Source organism: Culex quinquefasciatus, chromosome 1 (assembly GCF_015732765.1).
Source record: "Culex quinquefasciatus strain JHB chromosome 1, VPISU_Cqui_1.0_pri_paternal, whole genome shotgun sequence".
In the NCBI taxonomy this organism is placed as follows: Eukaryota; Metazoa; Arthropoda; class Insecta; order Diptera; family Culicidae; genus Culex; species Culex quinquefasciatus.
In genome coordinates, this window is record NC_051861.1 from 22,820,561 (window position 1) to 22,839,169 (window position 18,609).

The 18,609-nt window shown below is 38.7% G+C and overlaps 1 protein-coding gene across 1 annotated transcript in view; it reads left to right on the forward strand.

Moving 5' to 3' along the window:
• Nucleotides 1-996: 996 nt before the first annotated feature.
• LOC6035571 (delta(9)-fatty-acid desaturase fat-7) overlaps nucleotides 997-18,609 on the forward strand; it is a 29,811-nt gene continuing 12,198 nt past the window's right edge. Inside the window, exons 1-4 of the mRNA XM_038267035.1 lie at nucleotides 997-1,212; nucleotides 8,373-8,810; nucleotides 8,937-9,202; nucleotides 9,286-9,356. Coding sequence (XP_038122963.1) covers nucleotides 8,375-8,810; nucleotides 8,937-9,202; nucleotides 9,286-9,356 — 773 coding nt within the window. The 5' untranslated portion in view covers nucleotides 997-1,212; nucleotides 8,373-8,374. The remainder of the gene's footprint in view (nucleotides 1,213-8,372; nucleotides 8,811-8,936; nucleotides 9,203-9,285; nucleotides 9,357-18,609) is intronic.

An 18,609-nucleotide genomic window follows, 5' to 3' on the forward strand; every position in this document is an offset into this window, starting at 1 on the left:
GAATGGGGAGAGCACCCAAACCTCTTTTTACTCCAAGGAACCTTCCACCCCAGTGTTTGAACTGACGACCTTTGGATTGCGAGTCCAACCGCCGCCAGCGATTCCACCGAAGTAGGCTTGGTTTGGTGTGTTGTTTGTACTTATGGCATGGAGACGACTCCTACACCTGGAATGACTTAACGACCTAACAACCAAGGCCGGGACCGACATTTTACTTCCTCATCCGATGGAAGGTTGCAGCAGATGGGAATCGAACCCAGAATCATCCGCTTACAAAGCGGACAGCGTAACCATTCGGCCACGCACTGCCACTGAATGTAGAAATGCAGTTTTAATCATTTACAAATTAAGCAAATGAGTAGAGTTGCTGCTACAATAAATCATCATTTCTCAACCAAGCCAGTTTGCTCACTCGAAAAGAACGACCGTTGAGGAGTCAAGTTCACCGAAAAGAACAATCACACAATCGTCACCCGAATGCAACATGCAATTGCACACATCACAAACTCACATCGCATAATTGAAGCCATTTGTTCAGCCACTAATTGTCGACCCGTCATGTCACACCCAAAAAAAAAACATGGCAGAAAACGATCTCGAGCGTGCGCGCGCGCGCCCAACAACCGTGGCAAGCACGTGTTTGCATCGTTCAGCTTCAAAGTGAACACCACCAAGTTCAGCATTGTACGCACCCGGTTCATCCAGCGCCGGCTTGCGGTGGTCATCTTGTGACGAACGCAACCCAAGCTGGTAGAAGTGTCTATAAAAGCCCCCGGCCGATCCTCAGCTCCGATTCATTCGGTGAACACCGCTTTTCCGATCCTGACGTGTGCGTGGCGCGGCGTCGGTCTAACGAACTTTTTTTTGGGTGTTGTTTTGGTGGTTGCTGTTTGTTGCCGACCTGGGGCCAGCAGGCTCGATCAGATCTTCAGTAGCTGTTCAGCTGTGCAGCTCGGCGGAAGCTGGAAACTCTCATCGGTTTTGGGGTTTAAAGTGTTGAAGCAGGTGCTAGTGCAATCGAGCGAGAAGAAAAGTTTGGAGATATCTGTGAAGTGAGCATACGTGCTTGGAAAAGTGAAACATTCTTGCCACAAGTACCAGTGAAGATGCAAGGCAGTTGAGCTGGTGAGGGAAAGATCAAGAAAAACGCCATTGAAGACTAAAGTTTTGGTAAAATATTCAAAGAAGGTTACAGCGAAGAATTTTAAACAAGTGAGTAATTAAACGAAACAAAATGATAAGCATTCAAAAAATGTGGCAATCAGAGGAAACAGATTATTAATGGGGATATGAAGAAATTAAAATACAAAACTGTGTTGAGTTCGAAAACAGAACACGGAAAGTTGCAAAAGAAGACTGTTGGTGAATTAACGAGTTGTTCCAGTGCATTAAATAATTGGAATCTATTGGAACGAGTAAAAAAATACTGAAGAGACTGTTGTACCGTTTGTAGCAGAGAAAGTGTTATAGATTTACAAAAAAAATAAAAGTGATATTTTAATTAAATGCTCATCATATTTAATAAACTGTATAAACTAGTTTATGTAGTTTCACCTTTTTTCCAATCATCCAGCTGTGTTAACACTGCACAGTTTGGAAAATAGATTTTCCGAAAAAAATACTGTTCTGGAGCTTAGAGTTGATGCAAATGGGAAAAGACTATTGGTTTGATTGTAAATAAGGGTGGCTCACAATTAGGGTGTTTTTGTTCAAATTCTAACTTTTCAGGAATATTTTGAGATTATTTTTGTCTTCTAGAATGTTGTTGGACATGACAATTATATGACCAAAGTGTCCCGAACATAACTTTTATATGCCATCTTCGGCTAAGTTGCTTGGCTTGACAAGCCCAACAACTTTCTCGAAGAAAAAAAAAACTCAAAAATATTCTTGCAAAGTTCACGGAAAAAAATCAATTCTCGAAATCGTGAATTAAATTCACAAATACGAGAACCACGAAGGAATCTATTCACGTTAATAGTGCAAAAACTCATGAATAAATTCCTTCCTGGGTCTCACATTCGTGAACATAATTCACGATTACGAAAATTGATTTTTGTCTGTGTTAGAGTTTAAAAAACCCCTAAAGTTACCCCTTCCCCTCATATCCACCAAATTGTGTGATCTGGATCACAAAACTGGCTGTGCACTGGCTGGTTTGTTTTGTCGATTCATATTTGTCCTATGAAACTTATATCAAAACACGAAAGTTTGTTTGAGTCACTTTTGGTAAGATTTTATCCTTCACAATTTTTTAAATTTCCATGTATTTTTCTTTTGTTTTTTGTTTTTTTGTCTGAATCATCGCTGGCGTGCTAACTTGTCGCACGTGTGTTTTGGGCCAACACAGAAAAAAATCAATTCCCGTAATCGTGAATTAATTTCACGAATTTAAGATCCACGAAGGAATTTATTCATGAGTATGGTGCATTTGCACCATAAACGTGAATATATTCCTTCGTGGTTCTCATAATCGTGAACTGACTTCACGGTTTCGAGAATTGATTTTTTTCTGTGAAATTGAGCTAAAAACGCCATTTTGTGCAGCTCTCAATGCCTCACCTTTTGACCTTCACAGATCACCAAAATTCGATTTTAATTCTGAGATATTCAATAAAAACCTAAAATACCGTGCATTGTTGTCGCTCTTCATTTGAAAGAAGTTTCAATTATGTCGTGCTAATTTGACACACCCTGAAAATTGTGTTAGAGCGCCAAATGGCTAATAGGATTTCAGGTCAGAACGCGTTTGACACAAGTACGAGCTCGACTACCGTAAAAATTTGTAATTATATTTCGGAACCTTGTCAACCAAATTTAACCAAACTTCGGGGCAATGCACAGAATGGCCAACCAAACAAAACGTGTTTGTTATTGTTTACATGGCGTGCTCTCGTTTTTGTTTATTCAAGGTCAAACATTAAAACGCAATGTCAAAAAGCGAGAAACGACAAAATAGCATGACAGCGTCGAAATGCTAAATAAACATGTTTATAGTTCTATCTCTTTCTTAAAGTTGCTTCATGCTAGCAGGAATAGTTATGCTTTCCTTATCAATACAAGCCAATGAACGTGTTCAATGTTATGAGAATCTTCTCTAGTTCAAATTCACACCCTGAAATGTGGCAATATGTGTGCTTTATTTTTTATGAGCTATTTAAACTCAGTAAACAGTCAAACAAACACAAACTTCCATTTGAATATTTTGTTGTTCACAAAATTCCAACGAGAGTTCATTCCCAACCAGCAATTCATTCACAACTCCGGTGAACAAGCCCCAATATCGCGTGGAGTCTCTCTCCATTCAACGCGGAGATGCACGCCGGCTATAAGGGTATGAATTACCTAAGATGAGGTAATAAACGGCTTAACTGCAACAACTCCGCCAACAACGGGTGGAACCTATTAACCTTGGCGTGGGGGAAGAGAAATTCTACGGACAAGAGGGTTGGAGAGACGGCGAGAGAGAGAGCACTAAAGGGAGGAACCTGTTTGCACTTGACATTTGTCCTGCGACATTGCAACGCCTTGAAGCCTGACGGGGACCATCCGATTGAAGGGGGGCATCAGACTGAGTTGAATGCATTAGTGCATAATTTTTGAGACACTTTTTTCTTATTCTTCGTGGTCCAATTTCTTTTAAAAATATATACAAAAAAAAATATTTAGGGTAACTTTTGAAATCGATCACTCTTAAATCTGTTTTCCCCTTTTGCACCTCTGATTTCACAATCAGTCGAAAGCCAAAGCACTTTGCCACGGAACAATTCACACCGGCTGGAGTTTGACATAATGCACTTTTTTCTGTGAAGTCTTTCGTTGCGTTGTGTGTAAACCGTGCACAACTTATTACCAAAGCGACAGCTCAAGATCAAGATGATCAGCCAAGATCATTCTTCAGAAAGAGGTTAAAAAAATGTGATGAACAATTCTGCCCGACCTGTCAGGGTCATCCGGGCTGCACACGGCAATTGAGGACCCCCCGCCTCGACCACTGCAGCTCTAGAAATGGTCCTTTTCTCAACGGGTCACGTCACGTGGCACTGCAACGCTTCAAGGTTCTGAAGCCCAAGTGATTTATGCAGGCGCGCACTACTCATTGGGACAACAAAAGAGCACACACACACACGAGTAAATCACCACGTGGTCCTTGGATCGGCACTTTTGCAAGGGAGCACCAGACTGAAGACGCTGATGAAGTTTTCACACCTGCCAAGAGTGCAAAGCTGACACGCTTGCAGCCTAATAATTAGCGTTTTTATGCATTTATCCCGCAACCGGACGGAGCAATCCGTCAAAATGGTTTATGCCTAATGCTAGCTCGCGACATTTCAACTACAGTAGGATTGCCAAGAGATTGAAATGTCCTAATTTAAATTTATTTTTGATCCAAATATCATCCACAATTCACAAGAAGAATGTTTTTAATGGAAATCAATACCACCGTACTGCCCGATGTAACACTGTGCTGCAGTCAACCTTTCCAGCAACTGGTCATAAACCGCGGATGAGCATGACTTTGTGCAGCGATGCGGTTTCTGACGTTCAATTCAAATCAGAAGAATAGTTAGAAATTCGCACACTTGTCGCACCCGCCATTTCGACGTTCCGAGAAAAACGCGTTTTTATGCTTGACCTTGAATAAACCAAAACTGAAGCACGCAATGTAAACAATAACAAACACGTTTTGTTTGGCATTGTCCCAAAGTTTGGTTGAAGTTGGTTGCTGGAGTCCCGATTTATAATTACATATGTTTACGGTAGTCTTACTTGTACGTGCGTCAAACGCGTTCTGACCTGAAATCCCTTTGGCCAGTTGTCACACTTACATCCATTTTCAGGGAGTGACAAGATAGCACGACAGAATTGACCAAAATGCGCGGATTTTTTTCGGATTTCGTTGAATATCTCAGGACTGAAATCGATTTTTGGGGATCTATGAAGGTCAAAAGGTGAGGCATTGTTAGCTGCACAAAATGGGCGTTCTTAACTCAATTTGGCCCAAAATTCACGTGCGACAAATTAGGACGACGTTAGTGGATAGGCCTAGGGGTTCCCAATTGGTGTGGAATAGTTCAACTCAAGAAAAATTATCGACGAAAATACTGATCTGAATCACTTTTCCAACATCAAGAATGATTGTTAAAACTTTATGAAAGTTAAAATGCAGCTGATTTTTTTTTAAAAAAAGTTTAATTGTTAAAAATATAAACATCCCTAGGTCTGGCTCGATGCCACCATCATTTGTTTGTCAACAAAGCATTCCAAAATCATGTTTTATTTCCAAAATTTGGCAATACTCCTAAATCATGTTTGAGTTTGATGCTGGGTCAAAACCAGAGTTGCCACATAAAGCTGAGAATGCCTGAATATTTAATTGCCCGGCAGAATCGATCGATCATCTTTTACAGATTCCAACAGATTTAGGATTTCAGTTTTCAGCACATTTTGAATACATTTTTACCCAAAATGGACCCTTAAATTTAAAAAAAACTTCAATTTGTGTTTTGGTTATGTTTATAAAAGTTCAATATTTTTCAAAAGCAAATTAAACCATTTCTGAACACAAGAATGAATTTAAGTTGACGCGTCTCATAAACTCTTCAAACCAAATCTGCACCTTTCACCCCTCTCTCATCCGTCACTGGTGCATTTTTGCATGCCAGATTTGTCCTGTTTTTTATACGACTGGCAACCCTTGCCACAGCTCAAAAGTTGAGCAATGGTTTTACGAAAATCGTTTTTTTTTGTGTTTAACCCTCTACAGCCCAATTTTTTTTCTCGAAAATTTGTATTTTTCCTGTGTTCAAGAGGTCATTTTGAGCAACTTTGGTTCTACGAAAAACTTTACTTCTCTTGTTTTATGTTTTTCTTATTTCATTTTTAGAATTTTAATTTGCATTTATCTTGTTTAGTTTATGTTTACATTTTGCCTGTCTAATTTTTTCATGTTTTTACAGTAACTTTTTCAATTTTGTTTTTCACATTTTCTGCTGAGCAAATCCAGCTCAAATCAGGAATTTTTCTGGTACTTTTGTACCCGACCCTCTCCGTTTTCAATGAAACTTTGTAGACATGTTATCCTGGGCCTATATAAGCCATTTTTGTGTATATGGAGCCAATAGTACTCGAAAATAACATTTGAGAAGGGCGTAAGGTATTTAAATATTTTTGTATTCTGTAATTTAAAAATTACTGTATCTCGAAGCCGTTGCGTCGTATCAAAAAGTGGTCAAAGACAAACTTGTAGGAAATTGGGCGGGCTTTCTGAAAAAAAAATACACTGAAACAAAAATACACGCCACATCTAGGAGATTTTTTGGTTTTTAAGTCTAAGACTTAAATTTAATGGTCATGTCACGATTTTTTTTCGTTCAAAATTTTTGAGGAAATAGCCTAAAATGTTACCAAAAGACTGACGAAAAATGCAGGATGGTGTATCTCTCCTTAAAAAATACAAAAATCATTTACTAAAACTGTTTTTTGAAAAGTGGTCTAAACTTCAATACTTTTAAAAACCAGTAATAGGGATCGATTCTCCAGACAATTTTATATAAGAGTCTCCATATTGACCATTGTACTATGTCCAATCCTTTGAAAGATACAGCGGTTTTAAAAAGCACAGCCAAAGTTGACCCCTAAAAATTGATTTTTTGAATATATTGGCAAAGTCACATAAAATAAGTTTAACTTCGAACCCATATTTTTTCTAAAATTTTAGGAGTTCTTCATTCCAATGCTTTTAAATGATCAAAAGTTGGTTGAAAAATGGATTTTTGGCGATTTTTTAAATCGAAGGCGGGGTTGGGTTGTAGAGGGTTAACAGGATTATAAAAATAGAGCAGTTTTTTTAGACTGTTGGTTTTCCCCAAATTGTCCTTACCTACAGTTTTATCGAAGACATCAAGATTTTTGAATTTTTGAATAGCATTTTTGTAAGAGATACTGTCATATTTTTACAGATAAACCAATGACGCTAAATTTGGCTTATTTGCTAATCTAATCTAACCTAATCCAATCTTCCGAAGTCATCCTGGAAAGTGCCTTAGGTTAGTTTACGCCTAGCACTTTTCTTGTCATTTATCAACATCTGTAGTGCCCCATTGCATTAGAATGCATTGAAACATCACAGACGTAAAAGCGGCCAGGCCTACTGCGTAAAGTTGTATCACAAAGACATAATTCGTTGAAGTGAGTTGAGTTTGAACACGGAGTGTTCATACAACAACACATTTCTGAATCCACGAAATCAAAAAAATCAAACCATCCACATTAACGACCCCAGGTTCTTTTGTGGTCTCTATTGCAAGTTTCTGCTCGAACCTAGGAGTCCGAAGGCTTGAATGGGGAGAGCACCCAAATCTCTTTTTACTCCAAGGAACCTTCCACCCCAGTGTTTGAACTGACGACCTTTGAATTGCGAGTTCAACCGCCGCCAGCGATTCCACCGGAGTAGGCTTGGTTTGGTGTGTTGTTTGTACTTATGGTACGGAGACGACTCCTACACCTGGAATGACTTAACGGCCTAACAACCAAGGCCGGGACCGACATTTTACTTCCTCATCCGATGGAAGGTTGCAGCAGATGGGAATCGAACCCAGAATCCACGAAACGCGTTACGTTTTTCTATTTTGTTGATAACTCTGGAACGACGCAACATTTTTGCAATCTTTTAAAAGCAGTGTGTAGGTTTTGTTCAGACCTACAAAACGCTTTTGAAGCATGCAAAAATATTGTACGACTAAAAGAGAAATCGACGAAATAAACAGCGTTAAAAAATGACAAAATTGTGTGGGTAAAAATAAAATAAAGAAAGTCTCACATTGACTGTTTATAAACATAACTCGCATGCATTGTATCAAGTGTATCTGAAAATATGACAACTAAAGAATTTTGAAAGATCGCGCGTCAAATTCTTGCCGAGCAAAGCATAAGTCGTTTGTCAGAGTACCTGTAGAGTCGCAACCGGGACTCCTTGAGACACGACGTTCCGGACGCAGCACCATCGCTGCCGATCATTAATCTCCCAACCACCCACTGCCCTCGTGTCCGCTTCCGTCGTGTCCTGCTCCGGATTCCGCTAACAGGTTCCAGCACAATTCAATCACACTCACCCTTCCGCGCCAATCGTTCACTCTCCTCTGTCCACAGCGTAAACATAAACACGCGCCTCTTTTCATGCGCTGTCAAAAACCAAGTACACGCTTCAGTGAGGGATAGTCTGTTTCGGGTTATTATTACCCGGTCAATATATTTATATTGTTTACATTATTTTGAAGGACAAAACCCCTACAGTACCCCAAAAAAACTATCTTGAGCCCGGAAATCAAACTCATCCCATCAACCCTTTTGACGTTCTCCCCCTTATCCAGCCATGGGTGCCGACTCGCACACGAAAACGATCACATGTTCCAAGACGGCCGAACTGATCGACGCGACCATGCCCCCGCAGAACAAAGGCCAGTCCAGCTCCGCCGTCACCACCACCTCCTCCACTGGAATCCTACCCAGTCTGACCGAACTGCGCGAAGAGCTGGTCAGCAACGATTCCACGCTAGACGCCCAGCAGTTCCAGAAGCAGTTCCTGTCCAACTGCAACGGCATCGCGCACGAAACCGAGGTGGACAAGAAGCTGCGCCAAATCGGTTCCCACACGCCGATCCTGCCGTCGGAAATCGGCACCGACTTTAACTTTAAGCGGGGGATCGTCTGGAAGAATGTGATAGGCTTCGCGGCGTTGCACGTGTGCGGAGTCATCGGACTGCATCTGGCCTTCTGGCAGTACTGCGACTGGCGGACGACGCTGTACAGTGAGTAGAATCCGACTGCAGCTCTTCATGAAGACCCGACTCAGTTTCCCATGATTTGTTGACTCCAGGAACTCTGACCTAAAAATCTAATAATCACAAAAATCCCGTTACAACAATTCCACTTAGGTATCTGGCTGATGTACATGTCCGGCCAGGGCGTCACCATGGGCGCCCATCGCCTGTGGGCCCACAAGGCGTTCAAGGCGAAGCTGTGGCTCCGGGTGGTGCTCCTCTGGCTGCACACCCTCGCCGGCCAGAACTGCCTGTACGTGTGGGTCCGCGACCACCGGCAGCACCACAAGTACTCCGACACGGACGCCGATCCGCACAACGCTAACCGGGGCTTTTTCTTCTCCCACATCGGCTGGCTGCTGTCCCGAAAGCACCCGAAGGTCAGATCATTTCAAGGTTAAAGGTTAAAGGTAGACGACTTTGCTGACGGATGAATTGTTTTTTGGTTCCATCTTTCTAACAGGTCATCGAGTACGGAAAGAAGATCGACATGTCCGACCTTGAGGCTGATCCGTGGATTATGTTCCAGAAAAGGTGAGTGTCATTTTTCTTGGTGCAAACTGTAGTAACTGTGGAGGAAAAAGTTCCGTAAACCACTTAAAGCGTCACGTTAATAACTTTATAGGCTGTTTATGAAGCTGTTCAGTTTTTGTTTTGTCTTGTTTAAGTTTAATACGGAAATACCTATTATAACTTGTTTTACAACTCACAGCAGCGCTTCTTTCGGTAAAGTAATTAGTCCCAACTACATTTGAGTGCATTAAGAACGTTATTGTGGGAAAATGTAGTTTTTTTCAGTCACCTAAAGTGAGTCGACAACATTCATATAAAAGCTTTAATTGCTTTTTTGCCTAGATTCAAGTTTAAGTATCTGGCAGCTTTTTTTTTATTTTTTAAGAAAAATGCACGGCAAAAACAATGAGGTTCCGTCCGTCTGGAGTGACATTGGGTGTGGGGGGTCAGATCGGATCATACAAAATACTGAAATTTGTATGACCCAATATCATCCCAGACCAAATGTCCCTCCAGCCGGACCCCCGGATGACGCTAGTGAAAACAAAAATGAGTTAAAATTCATTATGTCGCTTAGGGACCATCCATAAACCACGTGGACCCTTGAGGGGGATGGCGATTGTCCACGATCTATACAAGTCCACGAAGGGGGTGGTAACAGATTCCTTTATGAATGGTCCCTTAGGATAATGATTTTTTTTTTCTTAATAAATATTTCCGAATTGGCAACACTGTAACATTTTAAGAGCCCTTTTCAAAGCCAGATGCTGTACATTTTGATGGAAATGTATTCTAGAACAAGATATCTTGATCGTTGGACAAAAGCCTGTCCCGTTTTGAGGTCATGTCAATGAATGATTTTTTTCAAATCGATGGATGCCAGGGATGGAATAATCGCGAAAAAATCAATTTCGCTAGCGAACTTTCTTCACCCGCGAACGAGAGAGTAGGCAAATCACGCAAAAGAAAATCGCTCCCGAAATTATCCAAGAAAACCATTCTGCTGATGATTTTTTGTGATTATCCTTGTCAGCGCCACTCAAATATGGAGCCTAACATTTCAAAAGGGCACATAACCTTTGTAAACAATTGTGTATCCCTTACACTCAAATGACAGTTTACATAAGGTGTGAAAGGGACAAACTCTTGTTTAAAAAAGTTATGTGCCCTAATAAAATGGCAAGCACGATATATTTATTTCACTTTATTTACACACATTGCCCATCTACAAAATGTGACATGTCATTTTTCGCCATGTGACGTTACACTTGCAAGTGTAGTAGTGAAAAAGATGTTCTATCGAATAACCAAGATGATGATTTTTTTTACCGATCTTTTGTGCGCGAGGGAGGAGAGCCATGCTTCGGGTTTTTTTCTCTTTATGAACATCCAAAAAATTTCTTTTGATGATGTTTATTCAGGGATCTGACACGCATGCAGTTTCCTGAAGTCCCCACCAGAGGCACTGTCAATATTGTTTACGTATGGTTTTTGAAAAGGTCTTATGAAATAAATTTGTAATTTTTTTCTCAAATTATGTTTTTGTTAGTTTCTACCTTGGTTTTCACTTTTTTGCATGCATTTACGAGATAGTTACAAGCATTACGTTATTTTTTTACATTAAACATTTATTAGATCAATAAAACAAAGTTCTACTTGGCCATTCAAAAAAAACAACATAACACACTGAGCTGAACCAGAAACTGAATAGCTTCAGTTTCCTTGAAACAAAATAAAATTTGTTTGATATTTCCTGTCAGTTATATTAAAATGAATTACGATTTCAGAATACTAACTAAATTTCTGTCGAAAATGCTTTAAACTAGCTGTAACTGAACACCAAAGTGCTGGTATGCCAAATTTAGGTATAGATGGAATTATATGCTGTTCCCCTAGTTCAAATTTGAGATTAAACATAAATCTTTTTGAAGAAAAAAAAACGGAAAAAAGTTTTTATTTATGTAATTTATGCCCGATGCGCATACGACCTTTTCAAATGCCACGCGCTAAAAACTTGGTTCGATCTTGGTTCGATTTTGACTTCACTCGCTTTGTATGTGGATGACAGTCGTGTCGTAACCGTGTGTTCATTCAGAGTCTCGGCCCGAAACTTCAAACACGAACAAAAGCAGCGAACCGAAGAATGGCAATGACGTTTTGGAATTTTGACAGTTTGGAACGCATGAATTACCCCATTATCGGTTTCCCGCACGGGTGATGTGGAAATTGTTGCACATGGCTGAAGTTGGGAATTTTGCAACTTATTTTAATTTATGTTAAATTTCAAAATTTAAACACGAATCTACAGCGAATCGATGTGGAAACTAAAGATACACTAAAGGCACGCTAATTTGCTGTGCAATTTTGATCAGAATCACGATAAAAGAGGTTAAAATTGAAAAATAATAATAAAGCAAATTCTGGTCTAGAATTTGACAAAATGTTGTTTGTTTTGTAAGACTTAATGTTATTGCACAATAATTATAGATTTTTTTTACAAAAAAGTAAATTTGTCGGTTTGTCCACAATCAATCTTATGTTTGTAAACAAACGACGCCATATTGCCAATGTTGTTCGGTAGCTCATATCAGGCCATCGCCGGGGCCCTGTGTTTATTCCATCGCTGGAATCAGCTCATAAAATGTTTAATAAGGCTAATATTTATTGTCATGAAATGTTATGGTTTTGGCAAAGTATCAAGATGCACTGTCAATATTTGCCAAAATTTAAAGTTTTTGGCTTTTTCCAAGCGAAAAACTTCACCACGAACATTTTTCTTTCACTTTTCAAAATTTCCTACATTTCGCAGGCAATGCCTACTAATTACACAACGTTGCAAGCATATGTCTTAAAAGTCTATCTTAAAGCATATGTTCTTGTAGTAATTTTGGCCGTTGAAACCGAATCTGAATTTTAATTTCATGTAAACTTTGAACATTTAGAGGAACGCCCGTTTTGGAATGATAATTGGGGTCATCAGCAGCAATTTAAATCGCTAACAAGATCGGTGGAGAAATTTTGCAAAAAAAACTCTTTTTTCTCACTAAAACTCATATATCTTGGGTCTGGAGTGCCAAAATTGCATTTTCTTTCAGAGAAAAATGTTTGTTTTCCTACAAGTTACATGCATTGGTTTGGTGGGAAAAATGAGCTACTTTAAATTTATTGAGCATTTATTAAAAATGTTTGAAAACATGTTATTATTTCGACATAAACCCTGAGAGAGGGAAAATAAATAAATTTTGATCAAAAATGGTCCAAAAGGCTTTCATTCAGTGACATTGTGGCAGTGCATTCATTCCTGTCCATAATAATGTTGTCAGACCAAATCTGTCATACCAAATCTGTCAGACCAAGACTGTCAGATCAAAGAGTAAAAGGTAAACAATCTTGGTCTTTGACGTAGGTGCACACAAATCAAGAAAATACAATTTGGAACAACATTTTATTTTTTCATTTCAACAACTGTCGATTTTCGAAAATTTGTTCAAACATTGTCTTTTTTCAGTAAATCGAAGATGGGAGCAGCTCGACTAGTCTCGTTGGATAAATGTGCTTAAATTTTTAATCAGTAAACAATACAATTAATCAAGGTCTAATGGTTTCTTATATTCGATTTCAATATTTAAAACTAAAAAAACCGTTAGCCATTAGCGTCATCACAAAGGTCATCCAATTTGACGTTCAAGTTCAAGCGTCCAATTTCATGCGCAAACGTTCACTCGTGCGACACTCGTTCATCAGCTTCACACCCGTCACACGTGCATCATCGCGTGAACCTTGGAAGCATCTCTTTTTTGTCGAAGCTTTTTCTCTTCGGTGCCGGTTGCCGCACGCATAATTTTACCATGCTTTCAACCGCTGATCTCAAAACACAGTGTGAGGGGTGTGCCGGCTTACAACTGACCCTGGCTCAAACAGCTCAGCACCACACTCATGAATGAAGTTGAGCATTAGTCGAGTAAAAGCATCTCGCGTACTAGGAGTATGCACAACACAAAGAGTAGACGAAAAAAGCTCGTCAATGAACGTCGCCGCGTGGAGTACAAGAAGTGGTGGTCATCAACAAACCATCAGTTCAGCCGGTAGTTGTTTATACGGTTGAGATTTGGCAAGGTCTAGGCTACGGCAAGTACACTTTCGTTCTGTCTGCACTTGGTGGAGCACATGCAGAGCACTGGACATTGACTTTGGACGCGAATTTCGGCGGTTTACGTTTCAAAGTCATGGTTCCGCAGGAGGGGTCTCTAATGGAGTTTAATTTGTGTGTTGATCGGAAGCGTTGGAATGCTTTAGAGGTCAGTGGAGCGTTCTACTTGAACTTGATCGATTCAGCGCTGATGGCTGAGCGCAGACTTCTACGTCATTTACTAATGACGATACAATATTGATGCATAATTTTGGTTGTACAGTCGACTCTCTGGCTGTCGATCTTCTCGATATCAATATTTCTCCATCTACCGATGAATTCTTCAGTCCCTTCAAACTACATACTTCGATTCTCTTCATTCCTCGATATTTTCTCTTGCTTGAAGGATCTCTTCCTCGACGGTCCCTTGGATTCTGTTTGCCTTAGAAATCTCTTCCGGTTGTCAATAATTTTACATTCTCATGGCTTGCATAGACATTTTTCTTTGCAAAACGAAGTTTGAAGGGTGTCTGACATTTGTTTGTGTTTGTTTGCTGAACGTTGCCATGTTTCCCTCCCATAGCTGGGTATCAAGAAAAAAATATTTTCAATCGAGTCATCATTTTGCATCATTCTGTAATTTGATGCTTCTCTTCCTCGACGGTCCCTTGGATATTGACAACCAGAGAGTCGACTGTAGATGTCCTTGTCCCGAGTCCAAATGAATAACTGACCAGCAAAGAACGGTCTAATGGTTTGACGAGCGTTCAGCAGAGCGCGTCCAGAACTCAAACATGATCGCAAAGATCGTCGTTCTTTAATTTGTACATTCGTGGTCGTTATGGATCTCAATTTGGTACGCATTGAAACTGATTTTTTTTACGGTATACAGGAAGCAAATTATTTCAGGCTATACTTTGAGTTTTTTGTCTTCATACACCCAAACCAAACTTCAGTGGGATTAAGTTACATATTACCAAACTAATGACATCCGTTAGATGAAGTTTAAGGAATAATATTCATGTAATCCTTCAAAATCATGTTGTATTCATATGAACCCAAAATGTCTTCTATATGTCGTTTTTCATATTTTTAACTTCCTAAAATTCAAATTTGGTGACATTTGGTAAAAAACTGGTTCAGATATGAGCAACTTTCTACGAAATCGGCCGATTTCGACCATTTTTATTTTTTGTATTTTTTTATTTGACTTAAACTTTGTGGGGGCCTTCCCTATGACCAAATAAGCTATTTTGCGTCATTGGTTCACCCATACAAGTCTCCATACAATTTTGGCAGCTGTCCATACAAAAATGGTATGTAAATATTCAAACAGCTGTAACTTTTGAGTGAATTTTCTGATCAATTTGGTGTCTTCGGCAAAGTTGTAGGTATTGTTGAGGACTTTTTAAAAAAGATAGGTACACGGAAAAAAATTGCTGATTTTTTAATCAACTTTTTTTTTACTAAAACTCAATTTCCCAAAAGACGTATTTTTTATTTTCGAGATTTTTTGATATGTTTTCGGTGACAAAAATCCGCAACTTTTGAGCCATAGAGAAACATGGTCAAAAAATCTGCAATCGATAAGTACTTTACAGATTTTTTGATAAAAGGCTCCGTTTTCAAGATATAGGCACCGAAAGTTTGATTTTAGCGAAATATTTGCAGTTTTTCAATTTTTAAAAATAGTGACCATAAGCGACCATTTCTAAAAATATTTTTTTTGAGAAGTTCAGAAAATTTGCTATAAAATTGTCTAAGGGACATTGAAGATTGGACCTCGGGTTGCTGAGATAGAGCCGCTTTAAGAAAAAGAAACACGAAAATTGAAGTTTTCTTAATCTCACCAAAATAATCCACCATTTTCTAATGACGATATCTCAGCAACTAATGGTCCGATTATCAATGTTAATATATGAAACATTCCGATCTTTTCGAAACAAATATTTCTAAATTTTTTAAATCAAGACTAACATTTTAAAAGGGCCAAACATTGAATATTCAATTTTCGTGTTTCTTTTTCTTAAAGCGGCTCTATCTCAGCAACCCGAGGTCCAATCTTCAATGTCCCTTAGACAATTTTATAGCAAATTTTCTGAATCTTTCGGTGGCTATATCTTGAAAACGGAGCCCTTTATCAAAAAATCTGTAAAGTACTTTTCGATTGCAAATTCAAATTCAATTTTGCATTAAAAAATAATTTCAAACTTGTTTTTGCATGATTTTTCGATTTTTTTCAAAAATCACTATTTTTTCAAAAATTCATAATTTGGCGGCAGATTTTTTGACCATGTTTCTCTATGGCTCAAAAGTTGCGGATTTTTGTCACCGAAAACATATCAAAAAATCTCGAAAATAAAAAATACGTCTTTTGGGAAATTGAGTTTTAGTAAAAAAAAAGTTGATTAAAAAATCAGCAATTTTTTTCCGTGTACCTATCTTTTTTAAAAAGTCCTCAACAATACCTACAACTTTGCCGAAGACACCAAATTGATCAGAAAATTCACTCAAAAGTTACAGCTGTTTGAATATTTACATACCATTTTTGTATGGACAGCTGCCAAAATTGTATGGAGACTTGTATGGGTGAACCAATGACACAAAATAGCTTATTTGGTCATAGGGAAGGCCCCCACAAAGTTTGAGCCAAATAAAAAAAAAAAACAAATAAAATCCATTTCCGGTTTTGGTAGAGAATTGCTCATATGATAATTTGAAGTCTTATTGTTGAAAAAACGGCTCATGTTTGAGACGATGACGGGTACATCACAAATGCCGCTGGTTAAATTTAAATTTAAAAAATATAATAGCTGCTGCCTACACAGATTATGTTATTTTAAACATTCTTCATAAAACAGGTTTTCATGCGTTTGCAACATAATTGGTTGTTGCGTGAATTTCCTGCGAACCAGAGAATAACATGTAAGATTCCAAACGCTTCTATTTCCAACATTCAAATTGAAATGGCACAATTTTTGCAAAATTCCATTCGAAATTTATTCAGCATTCTTTCAACAACGGAAAAATTGTTTTTTTTTGCAAACTCCATTGTGAAACTAACTACTTTTCCTGTCTTTCTCATTAGAAATATTAAACTTTCACATCTCAGCGCCAAGAATTGCCGGTATCTCGTGTTTACACAATCCCGTTCGACATTATCTTTTTCTTTAAAAATAATTATTATTAAAAACACACAAAAAAAAAACAAAAACAATTGGAGTAGACAAAGTTATTCTTTTTTGTGAATTGTTTTGTTTGAAAGTTAGAAAGTAGCTTGTTATTTAACCCAGGATAAAGATTAACAATGTTTAGAGTTTAAGTTTAATTGCACCCCGATATATCAGCTCCCACCAAATCACAGCCACCGGCAGTAAAAGTGTTACCCAATGTCGTGTGCCAAATTTCAAACTTCTTTCACATTAAAAAAAAACCTGATCAGCATCCTACTACCAGTGGTGGAGGCACGACTGATGACATTTTTCGAGTTTTTCAATGCTTTATGGCTAGTAGCTGCTGCTATTGGTCAGTCAATTTTCTCTTCTTTTTCTCCAAGGCAGTTCGTTACACATCAAAGTATAGGGTTGTCTTTGAATATACAATGCTCTGTCTGTTGTTCAAACCTCACCGACAGCGAAACGCGAGATAAAACGATCGACTAGCCCCTTAGCTGCTCGCTTAGCCACAACGTGTGACTTAGTGACTGTCTCTAATTTCGGACGCCGAAACTGGAAATGTGCGTGTTGCATAACTTTTTTGAAATGCGACCACCAATCAACCACCGGTCCGGGCCGCCTCGTTTCCTATGCAAACGGGTCAAGGTGGTCCCAATTTTGGACGGTTTTCTGATCACCAACCGACCACCCTAGTGACGTCACACGAGCGCGCTGTCCAATAAAACTTTTGGTTTGACGAAACACGTTCAGATCAAGTGACGAAAAGACGAAGGTTTCTAAGCTCTTCTCCGGCGCAGATTTGAATGCACGAGCAAAAATGAAGTTTGAGGCCTCACGCTGACTTTCCGATTTAATCTAGTGGAAATAATTTTCCAATCGCGATCCAAATCGCGCAATGACGGTGCAAAAGTGTCTGATTTTCGATGTAGGATCAAGGGATTTCCACATTTGAATGTTGCTAAGTATTTTGAAAGGTGAACCGATGGAAAATGTTTTTTAATGAAGATTTTAAAGACACTTTTAGTTTTCAATCATTTTAAAAGCTTTACAAATTAAAAATACAAGTCTATAAGTCCCAAGATCATATGTAACACATTTGATCGCGTCACTCGGTCAAATGTTGAAGCTTCATAACTAATCCTTTAATTAAACCCACCAAATGAATGATCATTTCGTCACTAAACTGACGGATTTACGACCACCTTGTAGAATCGAGCTAACGACATAGAATCACTGGTACTACGGGAGGGAGAGGCAATTTTTATTTCTAAGCAGAACCACCATAAATAAAGCGACCCTGCTTCAAGGGTTAACTATTGATTTAATTTGCCGGCACGGACGACGGAAACCATCGAAGCCTGATGATGACGACCAGATCGCACATTTGGGTAATTTTCCTAAGGTTTTGTGTCGTCTTTTAATTTCCGGTGGCGTAATTTGACGTCAGCAGAAGACGAATTAAACGAGTGTTATTTTAATGATTTCTTTGTTTGCGTTCTACTTGCTTATTATGTGCTTTGAAGTTCGACTTGATTTATGCAATTTTGTAAAATGTATATTTTTGGTAAACAAATCTCGTTTGATATCATGTTTGTGGAGGGGGAAATGGTTTTGTTACTCGGTTTGTTCTAGAGGTCGTATCGAGGTGCTCCGATTTGGATGAAACTTGTCTATACATGAGATGAACTCATGCCAAATATGAGCCCTCTACGACAAAGGGAAGTGGGGTAAAACTTCTTCAATTCCAACTCTCTTAGATGCATTCGAAAGGTCTTTTGAAGCACTTCAAAATGTGCCATAGACATCCAGGATTGGTTTGATTTTTTCTCATAGCTTTTGCAAATTACTGTTAAAAATTGATTTTTTTTAAACCTTAATATCTTTTTCCAACATTTCTTTTTCCAATTAATTGCTTTTTTGATTTGCGTAAAATAGGTTTTGGGTGACTCACCACACAAAACCTTCGGAC